Source organism: Neodiprion pinetum, chromosome 5 (assembly GCF_021155775.2).
Source record: "Neodiprion pinetum isolate iyNeoPine1 chromosome 5, iyNeoPine1.2, whole genome shotgun sequence".
Taxonomy (NCBI): Eukaryota; Metazoa; Arthropoda; class Insecta; order Hymenoptera; family Diprionidae; genus Neodiprion; species Neodiprion pinetum.
Genome location: NC_060236.1, coordinates 23487786 through 23507923, shown reverse-complemented (window position 1 = coordinate 23507923; position 20138 = coordinate 23487786). Strand labels below are relative to the sequence as shown.

At 38.6% G+C, this 20138-nt stretch overlaps 3 protein-coding genes across 6 annotated transcripts in view; 2 read left to right on the top strand and 1 right to left on the bottom strand.

The window, feature by feature from the left end:
- LOC124218524 (neurotrimin) overlaps window positions 1-20138 on the bottom strand; it is a 409542-nt gene that overhangs the window by 177526 nt on the left and 211878 nt on the right. The gene's annotated exons all lie outside the window — the stretch shown is intronic.
- LOC124218521 (cytochrome P450 4C1-like) lies at window positions 2395-8010 on the top strand. Of its 3 annotated transcripts, none has more exons than XM_046625049.2 (12): window positions 2396-2763; window positions 2882-2961; window positions 3029-3119; window positions 4460-4645; window positions 4746-4815; window positions 5011-5137; window positions 6290-6368; window positions 6569-6684; window positions 6850-6918; window positions 7036-7225; window positions 7358-7537; window positions 7732-8010. In XM_046625049.2, the coding sequence occupies exons 1-12, from the start codon at window positions 2586-2588 to the stop codon at window positions 7899-7901; spliced, it is 1536 nt and encodes a 511-aa protein (XP_046481005.1). In that variant the 5' UTR covers window positions 2396-2585; the 3' UTR covers window positions 7902-8010. The 3 variants fall into 3 exon arrangements, with proteins under 3 accessions (XP_068992314.1, XP_046481005.1, XP_046481004.1); XM_046625048.2 differs by having other exon boundaries at window positions 2855-2961; XM_069136213.1 differs by lacking the exon at window positions 6850-6918 and having other exon boundaries at window positions 2395-2763; window positions 2855-2961.
- On the top strand, window positions 17111-19798 carry LOC124218523 (facilitated trehalose transporter Tret1-like). Of its 2 annotated transcripts, none has more exons than XM_046625057.1 (3): window positions 17111-17210; window positions 17331-17484; window positions 17665-19798. In XM_046625057.1, exons 2-3 carry the CDS (start codon window positions 17449-17451, stop codon window positions 19165-19167), a joined length of 1539 nt encoding a protein of 512 aa, XP_046481013.1. In that variant the 5' UTR covers window positions 17111-17210; window positions 17331-17448; the 3' UTR covers window positions 19168-19798. The 2 variants fall into 2 exon arrangements, with proteins under 2 accessions (XP_046481013.1, XP_046481012.1); XM_046625056.1 differs by having other exon boundaries at window positions 17313-17484.

Genomic DNA, 20138 nt, shown 5'->3' with positions numbered 1-20138 from the left:
GTCATGCTGATGGTTGAATCTCATCCTGATCTTCAAGCGAATGCATAAGGCTCATTCGCTTTACGGCGTTACCCAGGTCTTAAAAAAGAAGCATTGTATCGTTGTGTGCATCTAAGGCACTGCGGAGAAAATCATTCGTTCGCTTTTAAAACTTATAATATTGACAAAATCACACTTTGGAAAGGCGTAATGATTTTATTATCAGTAATAAATTGTTCATTTAAATAATATGAGCCTACGCGAATCGAAAATGACTACTGTTTCAAGTATATGCGCACGAGGCTAAGTCAACGGCACGACTGTTTATAAAGGAAATACATAATTATCAGTATTATTATTGATTGGCCAATCAATTGAAACGACACCCGATTGGTCAGATCCACTCAACGGAAACGTCGCACACGGTCGACTCCAGCTCTGGATGAATTAGGGCACCCTGTATTGAAGCAACTAGTAGGTATCGGTTTGACTCTCGGCTTGATGAGGTAAACTGCAATGTTTAAGACACGTCGGCAAAAAACCGTTTCCGAACGCGTCTTCAACGCGGATTGGAAGACTTATTCAACTTATCTATCTTAACCGGTTACAAAGTAAACTTCCAGTATCGCTTATATTTTATCTTTTTATATCTACGACAGACTCGTGTTAAGGTCAAGTAGTCAATCTAGTAACGTTAGGATGGCTATTTGAAATCCAATGAAGTGAATATTTCGCTGTAAACCCGATTAACTTGCATCCCGGATCAACCGGCTTCGGTTGATTAAGATTATACTTATAATTATTCATCCATCAAACAGACCAAGGTTCCGGTCCGATAAAAAGTATCATTAGATCTTTTTATCCAATATGGAAATTAAGTCGATATAGAAGGACGATGCTTTGATCAGCGCTTGGCGTGGTTATCGAAATATACATGCGGCATAGTGGGTACGGAATTTTTGATCCAGGGTGCGTTTCACTAATTATTTGTAACTGCCAAGACAACAAGTCTAATGCAGAGAAAGGTACAATTAATCATCAATTAGATTTGATTTTTCGACGAGTCGCGTTACATTTTCAATTTCGCCTTCGAGTGGCCTGTTCCGTTCTCCGAGTGACTATCAAAATTTTTCTAACATCAAACGCTCAAGAATTGCTCTGCCAAAATCGAGCCAAGCCTAGCTTCTTTTTCGCGTTGGTTTGTGAATTATCCGATACGATGAATTGGCTGATTCTTTGGACTTTCGGAAAATATGCAAAATACCAATGATGGGACGGTCATCAACCCGATCCTGACAACGAGTCAGTCAAAGTCGCCAGTGTGGCTTAACTCAGACAGAAACTCCTGCATGGATACAACGATTCCTCGTGAATATGTTCCGACAATGGATGAAGTCGAAGTACCCAAAATGATACTCTGCTAAAATCTACGGAGCCTATTGCTCCAAGAATCAAGAAACTTTCAAACATGCATGCATTTTACCGGGAGAGCATAATCCGCGTGATAGTACTCAGATAAGAGTTGAAGCTTTTGGATTATTAATTGCGAATAATACGATGGCAATTGACATTTCAATCAACGGTTGTGGCGACTATTTTGACGTTCGCTGCATGGAGTGTCGGCACGTTTTACCAGGGCTTTAGAGTGACCGCAGGTTCAGTAGTCACTGCGTTCTGACAGCATCACAGGATGGTTTGTTATAACCGTGCTTGGTGTACGAAAGTTATTGAATCCAGTTTGTTTGTTTGACAAATTGTAGAAAAAAAAATTGTCTTACGTAGAGTCGTGAAGCGGAAGATCCATACGAACTCAATGTAAGATGTACCGGATGGGTGTGGGAAAAATGGCCGCTGTCGGAAATGACACGGATGAGATATTTTTCAATAGTAGCTTTGAGAAACCGATTGCTTTTGATCACACTCACAGTATGAATAGTAAAAATCGGTAATTTTTAGAGTCTGATCACTCGCGAACAACCATACACACGATTAAACAGAATCTTCTTATTAGAAATGTGGTGACTTCTGACACGCGAGATGACTTAGGACGCTGTAATTACGTCACGTACAACGAATTTCCTGGGTTGAAGGATATCAACTTGTTACCGCTGATAAAATATTCAAGACTACAAGTAGTAGTCAACTAACTCCGAATACCGCGTTAATGAAATTCTGACGCACAAGAAGAAAACGGATACAATGTTAGCAAGCTGCTTTACCTCTGAGTTTGAAAGCAAACCGGATTTATATAATAAGCTACGAGTAAATTCAGGTTCTACGCTCACTGATTCCATGTGAACATTAAATAATTGCTATCCTTAAAATAGGGAGGGGGAAAAATGTTCGATCATTCTGGGGGCGATATGTGATGCGTTGTTCTCCAATCATATAAAAACAGAGAATCTGGTTTCAGGTTCCAGTGATCAGTTCGATCAGAGCGGATACAAAAATCTTATCTTCCCTCAGCTCCGAATACCGCTTAAGTTTTGTAGAATCTAGCAGAGAGAAGTGTTGTAATACGACAGGCCGATTTCATTGAAATTTTATGCACAAATTTCTGAGATATATAAAGAGAGCAGAGATTCGGGTTTTCACTGAATCGTAGTATGGACCCTTTGACGGTAGCCACGCTTGCGGTGGCATGCTTCGTATTGTACCGGATAATCAATTTGACAGTCAAGCTGTTTAAAGTTGCATTGCTCTTCGAATACCCGCTAAACCCTGAGGAAGTACCGAGTCTGCCTTTCATAGGCCATGCGTATCTCTTATTTGGCGGTAAGGAAGGTAAGCAAGATCCTTTTCTTGTCGAATTGGTGAATGAATCTTAGGTAACGAATAGTATTATACTGAGGCACTATAAAATGTGCAATTGCAGCCATATTGAACAGGATAAATCAAATAGGGAAAAACTATCCTACGTGGTGTCGAGGTACAATTGGTGACCATACAGCGTTCCTCATAACTTCACCTAAACATCTGAAGGTAAAGTAGTCTGATCATAATCGAACACGGACGGAACTTTGAGATCTGAGTTAATTCGTCATTTCAGGAGATACTCCTCAGTCCGAAGACCATTGAGAAAAATTACTTGTACGAATTCGGGCGACCCTGGATGGGGAACGGATTAGTCACAGCTCCTGGTAGGTGAACGATGTTACTTTACCATTTGACTTCAAGCGAGATATATTGAGCCTCAAAGACTTTTATTGCGGACAACTGAAATCGAATTGAGTGATCTGGCTGTAAGCTTCACATGCGTGAATGACGATGCATGTCTTTTTTTTCATAATAATTTTTCCAGCACATTCAACTCCATTTCCTACTGGTACTGGTGGACTTCATATGTCGCGTAATCATGGCAATAATCATCGTGATTACTGACGTAAATCGTCGGTGTTTTTACGTCCACACGTACGTTGTCACGATGATAATCACGTTTATCGGATCATGTCTCGCAACATCTCAATTGTCGGCATCGTCACCGTGTTGGATTCATTCATTTGCCGGATCTGAAAGATTGAAAATGTACGTGACGTACGATCGGGTGAAAAATCTGTCTGATTGAAAACATAACGAATCGAGATTGAGACGGAGCAAATGAAGCCAATCAAGTCGAATCTGATTCAAGGAAGTGTTTACAAGGCAGATGAAAACGTTTCATTTCGGAATTTCAATTATAAATATCTTGTTGTTATCACATAAGAGAAATCGCATCATTTTATCATTTTTTCACTGAAAAATCCGTAAAGTTCGTCATGCTGCATTCAAAAATAGCTCGATCCATTCGCAAATCAACTTCTTATAAATCGTGTAAGACAGATTCTTTTTTCAGTGCGTCGGTTCGCAATGAGAGTATGGTACATGTGACCTTAATCACTTACAGATAGTAAATTCCTGATTGGACCAGAAACACGTCATTGTTTATTACAGTTTGACTTGATGTGAGACGATCTGTTGAGAATTCGATCCGAACCCAACCCGGTTATCATTTATTAGAATCAGACAAGCAGTATCGATTTTTAAAAAAAACAAGTGTATAATTCTGGAATTTCTCTGATCTAGTTGATATAGTAAGGTGATTGCAATTGAATTTCAGTATGTCAACATCTTCGCCGCCATTTCGAAAATTTTTACAGTTGAATATTTCTAATTTTTTTTCGACAATTAGCATCACTGACACTGATTGAAGGCTCGGTTTCATCACTTTTTTGTTTCCGCATTTGTTCGACCTTACTTGACAACCTATTCATTCTAGAAGAAAACGAAATATTATCCGTCGCATATTGATATTGAAAACCACCCACTGACACATGTATTATAGATACTCCCCTATCGCTATGGGAATTGGATTTCAGATATACGAATAGATGACCAGTGAATACATTTGGCCATGTTTCTCTATCGAAATGCATATCTGGGGCAATTGGTCTGTGTTGATATCCAAAATTTTTGCCGAATACTAGAGAATTTTTCGTTACAGCGTCAGTATGGGAAGTGCACCGAAAACTAATTCAGCCGTCCTTCAATTCCGTGGCTCTCAAGTCTTTTGTCGAAACATTTGCCACTCTGTCAGGGACACTGGCCAAAAAGATGGAGCAACACTTGGACGGATCGGAATTCGAAGTACGCAAATACGTTTCGCTGTGTGCATTGGACGCAATCTATGGTAAGACAGCTGTAATTTCGGGAGAATCAATTATGGGCATGTGAACAATATATTTTTTTTGTAATCCGAGGCAAGTATAATTATACTTTACGTGTCACAGCGACGGCTATGGGCATCAATCTGAAAGCAATGGAGACCGAGAAATGTGAGTTCGACGAAGCAGCAACTAAGTAAGTAAATTGGAGTGCATTTTTCGTGGTCACCACATTATCTTGCTCAATTACACGTTGTTCTCACGACCCGAAACCTAATCACTTTATATGGAGCACAACGTTGTTTTAACAATCCTACCTGAATCTTGGATTCATATTTTTTCAAGTAACCAATGCTAATCCTCAGATTGTGCAATAATTCTGTCTTCATAGGTTGATAAATACTATCGTCAAACGAGGCAGTAGCCCTTGGCTGTACCCAGACTTTATTTTCAATCGTACTCAACTTGGCACGGACCAAAGGAAACACATTAAGTTTATACAAGAGTTTGGTATCAACGTAAGTGCTGGATATCTTCATTAACATAATCACGGTATGCATTGGTCATGTCATTTTGCGGACAAAAAGTACCCTATCACCCGAATCGTTTGCGGAGTACTCTAAAAAGGAATGAGGCAAGATAACCTGCAGGACAACTTCAATCGAGAGTACGGACGAATCATTCTCCTAAAAATCATTTCTTTGACATATTGAGTATATGATATAAACGATGACAAAACTTGACGATGTATTCGGATTCAACATTCATTTCCACTGGTGCTCTGATTTTGCGTTGTTACCGTTCGGCAGAGTTTCGTTCCGATATTGAAAGTTCTTGCAGTCGATTGTTTGTTACTATTTATTCGGAAGCATATTGTTTGAGCTGACTAAAGAGGTAGATTCATAGAACAGAACGAAGTAACACGTTATTTTGTAGTTGGAACGATTCACGACATCTACACCGACGTTTGTTACGCGCACTTTTGCTCCACTTGACCAAACCCGATGAAGTTACCAAGCACTCAACACTTGCATAATATAATATCTCAGCGACCTGCGATAAAAGCTGCAAGAACGAAATTGAGCTCACGCTTCGTCGCGAAACTCAGGCAACGGCCGGGGCAGTGTAAAAATTAGTTGTACAGTTAGTTTTTCAAATGTCGCCTTTAAGGTTGCAACAAGAATTAAGATAGCTTACAAAATCATCGACAGATTTCCACATACGCGTGACGTCCTGATCACGCGTGACTTTTATGATGTTACCGTCGATTCTTCGCTCAGTGCCGCCGAAATTCTATTGAAAAAAATGAAACAATACTGAAGTTTCACTTATCCGCTGGCCTGCACAATTTCCGCTATAGGAGTTTCGGATCCATGACCCTCGTCTCCGTGCTATTTTCCAATTTTTTTGCAATTATCAACACGTATTCCCTGGTATTGCGTTCCCGCAAGGGGTTCAAGAATTCGTTTGTAACGGGCATCCGCATGTTTCGTTCTAAGTTATGAACGATAAGCATATTTCCGTAATTGTTTCTTCTTGTCTGGGATACGCATTAAAACGAAGTACTTGAACAGAGCAACAATTGGTGGACGTCTTAATTTATCAAAACGGCCAAAACGCTGGTGTAAACTCTGAGGGATAAATAAACAAATAGTACGGTTTCATTTCAGGTCATCCGACAGAAGAAAGCAACAATCGTCCGTCGTAGTGATGAAGGAGTATCGGCCGATAATGAACAAGATTCTTTTGGCAAGTACCACACAATCCAGATGTAGTCTTACAGTACCACGATAGAGTTTCTGTTTTATTGGCCGTGAGTTGTACTTGAGGCTTTTTGCCCAACAACTTTGACATCTAAAAACCAGGATAACAGTAGATTTCTGGTGCCGTTCATGAATGGGTGAGGTGTGCTGCATGCCGATTCTTTCACTTTCACATTTTTGTATCAGGTAATTTCGCGGCTGGACCTCAGATACTGATAGAAAATCTCCTGAGACTATCGACCGACAACAAAACGCTGACAGACCAAGACATCCAGAATCATGTTGATACGATGATCGTAGCTGTAAGTATAACACAGTGATACTGTCATCGCGGCGTAGCTTGAATAAATTGTTATACTCGTCAGTTTTGTGATTCATTGAGAACGGAACAGTTGGTCCACCAAGACCATTGTCAACTCGCTATGAGATGCATCATTTGCAATCTAACCATTAATATTCTGTGTTAGGGCACCGATACAGTGGCCAACACGGTGAACTATGTTTTGTTGATGCTGGTATCCCACCAAGACATTCAGGTGTGTTTGTTATGCGGGTATATATTATGTAATGATCTTACAGAAGCAAGCATTGCGTGTTGTTTACCTTTTATAATGCTCTACGTACAATGATTCGCTTTTTGTATCATCGTTTAGGAAAAAATATACCAGGAATTGTGTGACATTTTTGGAGAGAATGTCTCACACGATGACAGTGAAGAGTTACAGTTTACGATGGATCACTTGGCGAGAATGACGTACATGGAAAGAGTGATCAAAGAAACTATGCGCCTGTTCCCGGGTGCGCCCATAATCGGCCGTGAAGCAACGGATGATTTCGAATTAGGTTCGCAAGCTTTCGTCATTTAGTCTATTTTTCTGCTATCGTATCTCAGTGTTTTCCTTATTATCAAGTGATAGGTATGTGATTCGAAGACGGCGTATCGAGTTACTCCTACAATGATCAACCTTTTTATAGGCCAATGTACAGTGCGAAAAGGGACTTCGGTCATGCTTAATATTTTCGGCGTTCATAGAAATGAGAAATACTGGCCCGACCCTCTCAAATTTGATCCAGACAGATTCTTACCCGAAAGATTCGCGACACAAGAACCATACTCATACTTACCATTCAGTGGGGGACGACGAAATTGTATCGGTAAGGAAAGTACTATAATTGACAACGAACTTATATCGTTATACTAATAATTCATCGAGATTCTCCGACATCGTCATCAATTTCATATTTGGTGTAATTTTAAGCGAAAGATTATTGCTCAGAGTTCAAAACACGATTACAGAGGTACCGATGCCGTGACTTCCAATGACTGAACAAGTTTCTCTCAATTCCAGCATCAAAGTACGCTATGATCCTCATGAAGACAATCACCGCAACGATTCTCTGGAAGTACGTTCTGACCAAGGATAAAGTGATACCAGTCAAAGATTTACGGCTGGCGTACGACATTGTACTGAGATCTGTTGATCCTGACAAATTCAGGATTAGGAGACGCGTTAAATAGCATGCTTTTCAGTAAAGCAACGTCTACTGCATAGTACAACCCACGTACGGTTATCAATTATGTTTCGTATTAAAGATTGCAAATAAAATTACCACACTGTACAATTTCATTGACGTTGAAATCGACTGATCTTTGATCCCAATCAACGGGGCCTTTCTCAACTCAAAAGCGATTAGTTTTAGATACGATCGGTCTTCCTTGTCCTAGTTATAATATTTTCTGAGAAACGGTCCGATTCACTGAGAATTTTCGTACAAAATTCCGGTCACTTTTTCCAGCTATCCAATATTCTCTACATACTTGACAACCAAGAGCACGTAGATATTGCTCAGGGAAATACGACTGTTTACGTGCGGAAAATGATTTTGCGACAGCTAATTTTTTTCCCAGTCCATTTCGTTGGCAATGGAGACGTTCGTCCTGTAGCACGCCGCCCGAGTGATAAACAGCGACGCGCTACTGATAGAAATTCTCCATTTTCAACGTCAGCAACCGGGAAGGAAAATTGGAAAATCATGAGTAATCTGTAGGTTTTTGGGATCGCTGATTACGATTCTCAAATCAGAATTATGCAATTCAAAATGAAGGAAAAAAATTTTGTTCATAAAACTAGCCTACGGAAAATTTTGATAAAATTCATACCATAAAACTGTGTATGGAAAATATTTAAAAAAAATTTCACAGCCTCAGCTGACCACGTTACAAATGAACCGATAAAAAAAAAAAAAAAAACGAGTTTTTCACGGTAATCGTTCGTAACAAACATATAAGTAAATAAATTATTGCAGTTTTGCATGAAATTTTAATGACTCGGACACCCAAAAGTCTAAAAAGTGTTTATCGGCGCATGAAAAGTACACGTTCCACTGCTTCTCAAAGAGTTGAGAGACTGCTCTCATAGGTTTCGCATATCCCTCCACTACCGGTACATTATGGCTGTCGAATATCCAGTATTAGTCTAAGAGCCAGTGGACGGCTACCTGCATGTATTTGACCAAACCTGGGATTTTGTACAGTGAGGCCCCTATACCTACCATATATGAGATGGGGGTTCACTAAGCCCCAACTGGTGGACGCGGCGCGCGCTCAGGTAAGACAGGTATCGATTTTTGGTGAATTTTAAATGCATTTGACCACGTCTGCCGTTTTGATATTTGAAAATATATTATTATTATTATCTAAAAATAACAATGGCAGACCATTACCACGCGTTTAGCATAGTGGCAGACAGTTTTGAAAATGCTGAAAAAAATTAAATTTTGAAATTAATTGACCAAATCTGCCATTGATATATTTTGTTTATTAGGGTCTTAAAAACTTATATTCATCACGGCAGACGGCTTCATGGCGTACACACTTCAGCAGACAACAAAACCTTAGCTACTATCCGGTCATATGTATATACATATATGTATTAAGTTATCTATTTCACATCAATATGATTTACTTTATCATGCATCCATATTAATTTAAAATTTAATTTTGTAAACTATGTACTAAAAGTGATGAGTTTGACGATAAGAAAGCAAATATATTTCGGAAGAATCTCAAATATTAGGGTATATTGCAGATAACAAATAATCATTCAAATATTTATTTAGTTTTCTTCTTTTTATTTGTTTAAGACAAAATTTGAAAAAATGAATAAAAAAATATGAATCGTGCATGCTTTACAAAACATTTATTTTTTCCGACTAATTTCAATCTTCATTCACCGTCATCGGAGTCAAGTCTGTCGTGGTGTGACTCGTCTTCATCATCCGTAGAATTGGAATGTGTAAAAATTAAACATTAATTATAAAATAAAAATAATTGGAAAAGTGATCCGAACATATTCGATAAAAAATTGATTATTATAAACTTACCAGGGACTTCGGTGATTAAGTCACTCACAGAAGTTGGCAGCTGATCACCATCAAACCATTTGAATACAAATTTGTCGTCCTGCTCAATCCAACCATACTCTAATGGGTCCAATGTGGTAGGTTGCTTCTTATAAGCATTTCTCCAAACACTTGAAATATAATGAGCTCTTAGAAGTTGCTGGTAAAGCTCACTCTTACACGGTGGTATTGAGCTTGCATCAAAATTCAGTATTTTTTTAGTGAAATTTTCATTGACTAAAAGCTTCTGACGTGAATGAAAATTTCACTAAAAAAATACTGAATTTTGATGCAAGCTCAATACCACCGTGTAAGAGTGAGCTTTACCAGCAACTTCTAAGAGCTCATTATATTTCAAGTGTTTGGAGAAATGCTTATAAGAAGCAACCTACCACATTGGACCCATTAGAGTATGGTTGGATTGAGCAGGACGACAAATTTGTATTCAAATGGTTTGATGGTGATCAGCTGCCAACTTCTGTGAGTGACTTAATCACCGAAGTCCCTGGTAAGTTTATAATAATCAATTTTTTATCGAATATGTTCGGATCACTTTTCCAATTATTTTTATTTTATAATTAATGTTTAATTTTTACACATTCCAATTCTACGGATGATGAAGACGAGTCACACCACGACAGACTTGACTCCGATGACGGTGAATGAAGATTGAAATTAGTCGGAAAAAATAAATGTTTTGTAAAGCATGCACGATTCATATTTTTTTATTCATTTTTTCAAATTTTGTCTTAAACAAATAAAAAGAAGAAAACTAAATAAATATTTGAATGATTATTTGTTATCTGCAATATACCCTAATATTTGAGATTCTTCCGAAATATATTTGCTTTCTTATCGTCAAACTCATCACTTTTAGTACATAGTTTACAAAATTAAATTTTAAATTAATATGGATGCATGATAAAGTAAATCATATTGATGTGAAATAGATAACTTAATACATATATGTATATACATATGACCGGATAGTAGCTAAGGTTTTGTTGTCTGCTGAAGTGTGTACGCCATGAAGCCGTCTGCCGTGATGAATATAAGTTTTTAAGACCCTAATAAACAAAATATATCAATGGCAGATTTGGTCAATTAATTTCAAAATTTAATTTTTTTCAGCATTTTCAAAACTGTCTGCCACTATGCTAAACGCGTGGTAATGGTCTGCCATTGTTATTTTTAGATAATAATAATAATATATTTTCAAATATCAAAACGGCAGACGTGGTCAAATGCATTTAAAATTCACCAAAAATCGATACCTGTCTTACCTGAGCGCGCGCCGCGTCCACCAGTTGGGGCTTAGTGAACCCCCATCTCATATATGGTAGGTATAGGGGCCTCACTGTACAAAATCCCAGGTTTGGTCAAATACATGCAGGTAGCCGTCCACTGGCTCTTAGACTATATCCAGCGAACCAAATCATCAATGACCGTGAAATATGTCATTGTAACTATCGTGAATTGAATTTTTGAACCGATGAGGAGGGTTTCCTAAATTTCGTACATTGGCCTCACTTGGTCTTACAAATGGCAATTCAATTCGACTTTCAATTAATAATAATGAAATCACGACTGTTCTTCATCTTTTGAAACACGACTCAACCTTCCGGCACTTAAAAGAATTTTTTGTTTCGGTTACCATACAGTTTTCAGCAATTTTAATTTCCTACCGTAGATGAAAAACATAGAGCTGGGTGCAAAATGAAAATAAGTTATTTTGCATCTTTAAGGGGAAAATTCTTGGGTCAGCGTTGGATTTTTTACCTCATTTTCTAGAATTTTTTTCTCAAAATCTATACGGAATTTTTGGGATTCAGGGCTTGTGAACAATAATATACAATTTGGACTATCGTTCAAAACCTTTTTGTTGCAAAATATCAGAAAATGGTTACTTTAGGCAAAAAATTGAGAAAGATCATTAAATTATACGAGTATGGCTATGTTCTCAGCTATAATCATGTCGATATTGCGAAATTGACAATTTTGAATTTACCTCAAAGTCAAAATATCATTTTCTCACGTATTTTTGACATTATTGCCCCTTAAATAATTTTATCGAACCGAATGAATCGATCATAGTTTGGACCATAGCCCTACTTGTATAGTTTAATAATCTTTTTGAATTTTCCGTTTATTAGGACAATTGCAACGGTAAAAATTACGCCAAACAGCAAAAAACTCACTTCGTACGCTGTTTTTACGAAAAAGAAGATATTCAATATTACACTAATTCATACTCATCGATGACTATAATCATACGCTAAATTTTTACTAGCATAGTTATACGTTCTTGTAAATACAAAAGTATTCAAACGGTCATTGAGAGGACAATCACAAATTTTCTAGTAACTATACGTGTGATGAATTTTTCTCAGAGTATGATATTCTCAGTCCGTAAAAGAGTAGATCAAAATGTGCTTCGGGAAAAATCAGGTGTAGCAACTCTCAATTGCCAAAGTAAAGAACGATCGACCCTGAGTATTCGAACATGCGGTTTGACAGTAGGTTCGTATTTCGGTTGAAAAGCATCATCTTCTTTTTCAACGCAACAAAGATGGAGTTTCGTTCTTTAAGAGCGAAGTGTTGCAAATAAAATAGCCAAAAATCGTGCAAATGAGCTTCGATGTAATCGAAAAACGAACGAACGGTAATAAATCGCGAAATTCATCGGCGGGCCAATTTCTCCACCCAGTCGACAAAGTGAAGTATATCCACGCGTGAAGGGCCGACGGTTGAGGGCGTTATTATTTACTGGCCGAACGTATAGCTGCAGGCTTGAGGTCAGTATATAATATCGACTACGGGTGTGTATAAGTTATATCGAGGGGAGGATTGGGCTCGGCTTCCGTCGAGCATCTAGGAGGAGTTGGTCGTCGGTCTGCGAGGCCGGCCGCAGATAGGAGAAATGGATGGCCCTTACACGTGAGATCATGTTCGTACGTTCTCGATAGCGGAACTTCCCTAGGATACCGTGGTTACACGCCTCATTATTTCCGCGTTAGATCCTCCAACTTTCCCCCTAACTCGGGTCGAATTTTCGATTTTCCACGTCCCGCGTACGTCTGAGTATATCGTTATGCTCACGCGTCAGTGATGCCGGCGATGCTTTCGCACTTCTCGAGACGCGGAGAGCCCGCGGTTTACTCTACTTTTTTAGTTAAACACGGCTATAACGTCAATTTATTCTCGCACAAGCATTAAATTTTCGCAACGGTTGCAAGAAAATATAGCAACAGTGATCGCAATGATAAAGAATAGCAACGGATACTAGACTTTCCGGTAACAGCTAGAAAACTAATTTTCATTTTCTACCCAGAACTATACTTTTTCGATTGTGGTAAAAAATGAAAATAGTTAAAGACTGAGCGGTAACCGGAACTAAATATTTCTCTCGGTGTACAGAAATTTCGGCGTGCGCGGTACGAATACACCTGATGATGCAAATTCATCGCCTCGGACTTCTCTCGTTTGATGAATTTTCATCCAGTTGTACGAAATTTAGACAAACCGGTTCACATCCGACTAAGTATAACTCTGCATGTCGCAGAAAACATTTCGTTGAGTGTAGGTACTTCTAATTGAATGAGTGGATGAGAAAATTTTTCTCAATTTGGAAATATTCTTTACTACTTTTGTTAATAAGAAGTGAATGAATTCTAAAAATTAAAGAAGATTCTATTACTCTTACAAAATAGCCTCATTTAATGCTTCCTAAAAGGAATAGTTCGCGACACCATTTATATGACATATTGTTTTGTTTATTTTGTCGAAAATTATCAACAATTTCCTCAATTTTCATACATTTTTAGTTACATGAACAATTTTTCGTAATTTGAGTTGATTTTCTTCGAGTCCGTTATTTCCATGATTTCAAATTCAATTTTTGAATACACTGAACGAGCTAGTAAAACTTAACACTCAAATTTGAATTTTGTAAGCGGAACTTTGGTGAAATTTCGAAAATCGTTACTAGAAGTCGTATGAAAAATCGTTTTACCCATTTCATATTACGGCAGTATAGACCTTGATCCAAAATTTCAACCTCCTGCGATGAAAATTTATGCGCAATGAATTTTTCGCAAGGTGGTGGGCAGAATCGTCTTGGAAAAATTCTTTGCGTAAACATTTTCATCGCAGGAAGTTGAAACTTTTTTTCAATGCATACAATACCGTGACCAAAATACCGGTGTAAGGATTCTTTACACCCGTTTCTTTAATCGTGTGAAAATTAAAAAACAGACTCTTGTTCAAAATTTCACCGAAGTCTCCCCTTAAAAATCTAGGAGTAACACCGGTTAGTTTTATTTCCGTTGCTTCTTGGTAAGCAATTTTATTCCTGTGCAATTATGCCGAGAAATTCGCGACAATTTTTCTGATTACGCGGAGCATTAAGCGCATAGACATTACCGCCGAGAAATCTCTCGGTTATAACATTATCGAGTAATCTGGTAGAGGTAGGTAGATTTTTCCCCCGAGTTTGTCGGCCACGCGCGGATTGCAATGAAGCAGAGCTGAGGGAATTCTGTAACTGTCTTCGATCCTGCGGAGAACTCGTTAACGGATGCTGCAGAGCTGGTGCAGAGCCAGGCGAAGCAAGAAGCAAAGATTGAATCACCCTTGGAGCGCGGCGGACGATATTGCGCGAATTATTCTACCCTGCAACGGCGCAGCTCCTAATTGGACAACGTTCCGTTTCGCCGTTCCGCTTTAGCTACGTAAACTAGGATATTGAGTCTCGAGTGTGTTTTGAATTATTTTCTTTTTTTTTTTTTTTTTTTTTTCTCACTTCACGCTCCTATTTATTCTTCGTCGAACTTTCGATGAATTCTACATTGTGGGCCGAAAATAGGGGATCGATTTGAAACGTGAATAAGATCCGAACGCGTTGACCGATTGCAGGAAATTTGTTTATTCTTCTTGAAACTAGAAGAACGAATCTTTCATATCGCGTTTGAAAATCGAAAAAATCTTTATTCGTTGCCGAGATACACGCTCTTGAAAATCGGGTTTTGACAAAGTCGCTGTGAGACTGAAAAAAATTAATATCAAATAATGTTCAACTTAATTTCGATCCTCAATTATGATTCGAGGACTAATTTAATTTGGTTCAGCCAGTTACAGCAAAATTTACAACACTGTGCTTTTCATTTATTTCATCATCGATTATTGATATTTTAGCTGTCTAACAATTGATACGATCAACGCAAAAAAGTCAACAGGGAGCGGATTTCAGTTATACGATCAACTGTGTCCACATTTTTACTTTGGAGCGCGCGTTTTGATTATTGTTTTACGAGAAACGTTTTCTGTCATGTGAATTAGATTTCAGAGAATTTCTGAAATTCCATATTTAATACTCGAATCATAATTTTACAAGGACATTAAGCTAAACATTCTTTAATACTAATTTTTTTCAGTCTTCAAGCGATTTTTTCACAACCTGTTATTCAATCGCGTGTATCTTAACAACGAATAAAGATTTTCCAGATTTTCAAACCCGAAATCAAAAAGTGGTTCTTCTGTTTTCCTTTGAATTTTATTTACGTTTCATATAGTTCCTGTTTTGCTTTTTTTTTTCGGCTCACCCTGTGTAGACGTTTGTTTCCATCATGATTTTGCTTTTTCAAAAAGATATACAGTTCTTCTCTTTCTCCAGTTATGCTTTCATGAAGAACTGGGTCGGGCATGAGCTGAGGATCGAACTAATTTCAACTTGCTTGTATCAAACTTTATAGGATGGACGGAAAGATACACGGGCGAGGAGAAAGGCAAAGAAAAAAAAAAAAAAAAAAACAAGAGTTATTGCCGAAGGGAAACTTTCCTCGTCGTCGCACGGCAGTTGTAATGATTAAGGACGAAAGAGTTTTCTAATTAATATCCTAGCGACATCAAAGGGACAAAGAGGTGAAATGATAATCATGAAAACGTACACCCATCAAAATAAGAAAATACTTGAAATGAACGAGAAGAATCTTCTGCTTTTTCACTACATCTGAATTTAATGAAATTGAAACGTAGAAGTGTACTGGAAAGAGAGAGAGAGAGAGAGAGAAAGCGAGAGAGAGAGAGAGAGAGACAGAGAGAGCCAAGTTGGTGAAACGCTGAAAGTGCATGCAGAAACAATTGAATCAGTGAAATCAAGAGCCAGCAGTGAGGCGCCCGAGACAACCACGCCACGTCATGAATTTGAATGCTGTAAGCTAATACTTGGCACATCCAAAAGTAGAGCACGAACTACCAACCAACGAAAATTTAATCATAATCAAACTACCGAATGCACACTTCTTTGCCTAATGTACTCAAATTCTGAAATTTCGTTAATTTTTTATTTTTTTTTTTTATTTTTACGATTTCCAACAATAATTTTATTCAATTTTCAACTCCAGATCCAGATCATTTTAGTCACGTCATGTTTGGACAGTCGTTTTAAGCGTTGTTGTTGTTTCTGGGACTAGAAATCCATTCAGTTATTAATCCAGCCAGAAGAATGTCTTCTGCAGTAAATATAAGTTCAACTTATGACTACTCGATAGTTTGAAAATCAAATTTCACAGCACTCAAAACGAAACAAATAGGACCTTTGCGCTATTTGTGGCCAGGCATTTTTTTTTTCTTTTTTTTTTTATAGGTAATGAATATGGTCACAAATGCTACGATTGATGGTCACATACGGTACTAAGGTGGTCGAAGATAGAACGTCTATCCTCAATGATCAGGTCATCGTGTAATTAGACGACTTTACGCAAAAAGTATTACAAAACATTAGTTACTTTGGCCTGAATTTCGAAGAAATGTTTGACTTTTCAATGTTTTTAACCAAAGCTTGCATTAAGCTAAGACTTCTTGGGAGTTTACAGTGGGATTCGATAAGGTCTCGGAAACGAGTACTATTTCAAATTATTGCTCTTTACGACGCTGCATTTTTTCCAATTTGTGACCTTGGGTACATTCCTCTCGGCAGATTTATGACGTACTTGTGTCGCTTGTGCACATTAATGTTAATCTTCTTTAAGACTGCACCATGTGCAGTATCTTTGAATGACTCATAACGAGCACCGTATTATTGACATTATAATTGATAAGAAAAGCGAGAAATTATAGGGCATTTACGGCTGCCATTTTTCCCTTCTTTTTTGTCACGCGTTGATATTTACGGAGCACAGTGCCCAGCGCTTGGTGCATTAGTTATGCATACAATATCTTGAAATCAGACAGATAAGATTAGCGCAATAATGCTTCAAAAAACACTGCAATACATCGGATACATCGGTCTTAATTTACAGTCGTACGAGTTCCGCCTTCACGTATATTCGATGATTACTTGCGATCAGTTTGCAGCGAGTAAAGGAACACAATTGACTTTGCAAATTTCCGAAACTGAGGCGTTCATCGCACCGCATTCTTCAAACTGGTATGTTTTTATAGCGACAGCTCATATTACAAGAAATTTACAACCACTTCGAGATTATACTGTCCTCGATATTTTTATTTATTATTTTGTGGCTGATTCAAGGTTTGCTCGGTTTGCAAGGTGAACGGATAGAGCTTACCGATCACGATCATCCGCAAGGCATTAAAATGTGCGCCAGAGTAATTAAAAAAATTACAAGCTGACTTCCGAACATCCAAAGAGAAAATACCTCCTGCAGATGTATGACGCCAGAGAAATATTACCAAACGTGCGAGTACGTGTTCTAAAACTTATGCGAATAAGAATCAAAGATGAAAGGTGTGAAGGTCAAAGTCAATTTCACCGCGTCCGGTGCCTGTGCCCCTAATTGTCGAAATCTTATCGTGCATAAATGCATTATTTACTTTTCATATGTACTTTCCAACACCGAATTGCTGACATGTTGACCTTGCAGGTGACTGAGCAGATACCGCTTTATCAAACAAGTGAAGCCAGTATGACAAAGATGGTAAAGGATGTATCCCAGACAACGCTGTCGTCAAATGTCGAATCGAAGTCAGTGCTTGAAGGGCAAAAGCTGCCTCAGTACCTTGCTGCATTGTCTGCAACCCTTGGAGCACTTTGTTTGGGAGGAGTTTTAGGATGGTCAGCTGCAGGTGGTACCTCGGGTGAAAAGTTGGCGGAACAGTACAACATCACTATGAGCACCTCGGACTTTTCTTGGATCGGTTCAATCGCTAATCTGGGAGCAGCAGCAATCTGTATTCCGATGGGATTGATGATGGACGCTTTCGGCAGAAAGCGCAGCATGCTGATGCTGGTCGTTCCCTACACCATTGGATGGTCACTCGTCATCTGGGCCAACTCGGTAGCCATGTTTTGTGTCGGAAGGTTTCTACTCGGCTTCAGTGGAGGCGGATTCTGCGTTGCGGTACCAGTTTACACGGCGGAAATAGGCGAGATGACGATCCGAGGAAGGCTGGGGGCATTTTACGAGCTGATGCTGACCTTCGGAACTCTGATCTCGTACATTCTCAGTCCTCTAATACCGATATACTATTTGTCGATGACTTTCGCGGTCGTTCCGCTGATTTTCTTCACCGTGTTTTCGTTCATGCCGGAAAGTCCAACATACTATTTGATGAAGGACCGAGAAGAAGAGGCCAGGACCAATCTTCTCAGAGTGCGAGGTCCCAAATATGACATCGAACGTGAACTGCAGGTGAGGAAGTCGGCTCTTGCCGACGAATTGCGGTACAAAGGGTCGTTTCTCAGAGCAATGAAGACGAGGGTGGCGATAAGGGGCCTGTTCATTGCCTACGGCTTGATGTTCTTCAAGCAAATGAGCGGCGTCAATGCGATCATTTTTTACACCGGGTCTATGTTCAGTGAAAACGGCTCTATTTCTACGGATCTATCGACAATCATTGTCGGGATTCTTCAGGTCGTAGCGACTTTTATCAGCGTGCTCACCGTCGACAAGCTTGGGCGTAAGGTTCTGCTTCTGGGTTCAATGGGAGCAATGGCGTTAGGCATGTTTTCTCTGGGAATCTTTTACTACCTGGAGCACATCGAAGTCGACGTTTCATCGATCACCTGGCTTCCGCTTGTATCTGTTTGCTTCTTTATTCTCGTTTGCGGTCTTGGTGCCGGGCCAATTCCATTCATGATGATTGGCGAGCTGTTCTCACCGCAAATAAAGGGCATCGCTGGTAGCAGTGCCTGCTCCTTAAACTGGTTAATAACCTTTCTAGTAACAAGGACTTATAATGACCTCGTTAAGGCCTTTGGTAACTACGTTACCTTCTGGCTATACGGTCTTATTTGCGCACTCGGTGTAATATTCGTTATATTCATTGTACCAGAGACGAAGGGAAAGCCTCTGGAGCAAATTCAGCGAGAGCTGGGTGCAAAGACGATTCCCGTTTCGGAAGATATCATTCTGACTCACTCGTAGATCATCCAATTTCGCTATGAATTCATCACCGACTATCTTGTCGCGGTAGGCATTTGAATACCAGTACGGATTCACAAAACTCGTTCTCACGCAAACACTAACCCACTCTGTATCGTTACCTGAGTATGTAAATTCATATTCATTCACTGGTGTATTCAGCTCTTTAGTTTTAAATAATCAAACAGAAACAAGTTTGTCAATGATGACAGGGAAAAATTACTTTTGCTGAACATCGAAATATTTCCAATATAACACTAGCGGAGGAGATATCGGGCTGAAAATTATTTTTAGAAAAATCAATCGCGATATGGGTGACCAGAAGCTTCACAAAAATGCAGACCCATTTGAAAGTCAGCGATGGACTCCGGCTATTTTCGCAACGCGGTAACTTTTGTACACCGAACTTGGGAATTATTATTTATCGAATTTTCTGACTTTCATGACAGTTGCATCTAATCAATTGTATTTATTTCTGAGAAAAAAAAAGTCGTAATGTTAAAATTTATCGTGATTGTAGTTGCTATCGGGTGCTTGATAAGTTTCTTACGTTTTTTGACTAAATTTTTCTTTCTCATTCCATTATTTCTTCAGTGTATTCTAGAATCCTCGTGTACAAGAATATGGAAATAAAATTGAACATTATTCACACCGTTGATACTTATTCAAATGTAAACGGGGTTACGAACAATTAAAATAAGCCTAATTCTTACACTTGTTCTTTTCGCAGATTCATAAATTCATTACATCGAAAAGCAGGCTCAGAGGCTCGACATTTTCGAAGCAACTAAATTAAAATGAAAATTTAAATTATGTGTGGAACCACGTTTATTTTTTCAATTTCAGACAGTGGGAGAAGACGACTGAAAACGTACTTTTAGAGTTGATTTTCAAAAAGTAATCAACTACGTATTTCATTTCTATAAACTGCGACCCTTGACGAATTCAACCGAATAAGGAAACTGGTTTTATGA

Coding starts and splice junctions, on each gene's coding strand:
- LOC124218521 (XM_046625048.2), top strand. CDS start 2,586: ATGGACCCTTTGACGGTAGCCACGCTTGCGGTGGCATGCTTCGTATTG. Junction 2,764..2,854: donor CTTATTTGGCGGTAAGGAAG/GTAAGCAAGATC, acceptor GTGCAATTGCAG/CCATATTGAACAGGATAAAT. Junction 4,816..5,010: donor TTCGACGAAGCAGCAACTAA/GTAAGTAAATTG, acceptor CTGTCTTCATAG/GTTGATAAATACTATCGTCA.
- LOC124218523 (XM_046625057.1), top strand. CDS start 17,449: ATGTATGACGCCAGAGAAATATTACCAAACGTGCGA. Junction 17,485..17,664: donor AAATATTACCAAACGTGCGA/GTACGTGTTCTA, acceptor TTGACCTTGCAG/GTGACTGAGCAGATACCGCT.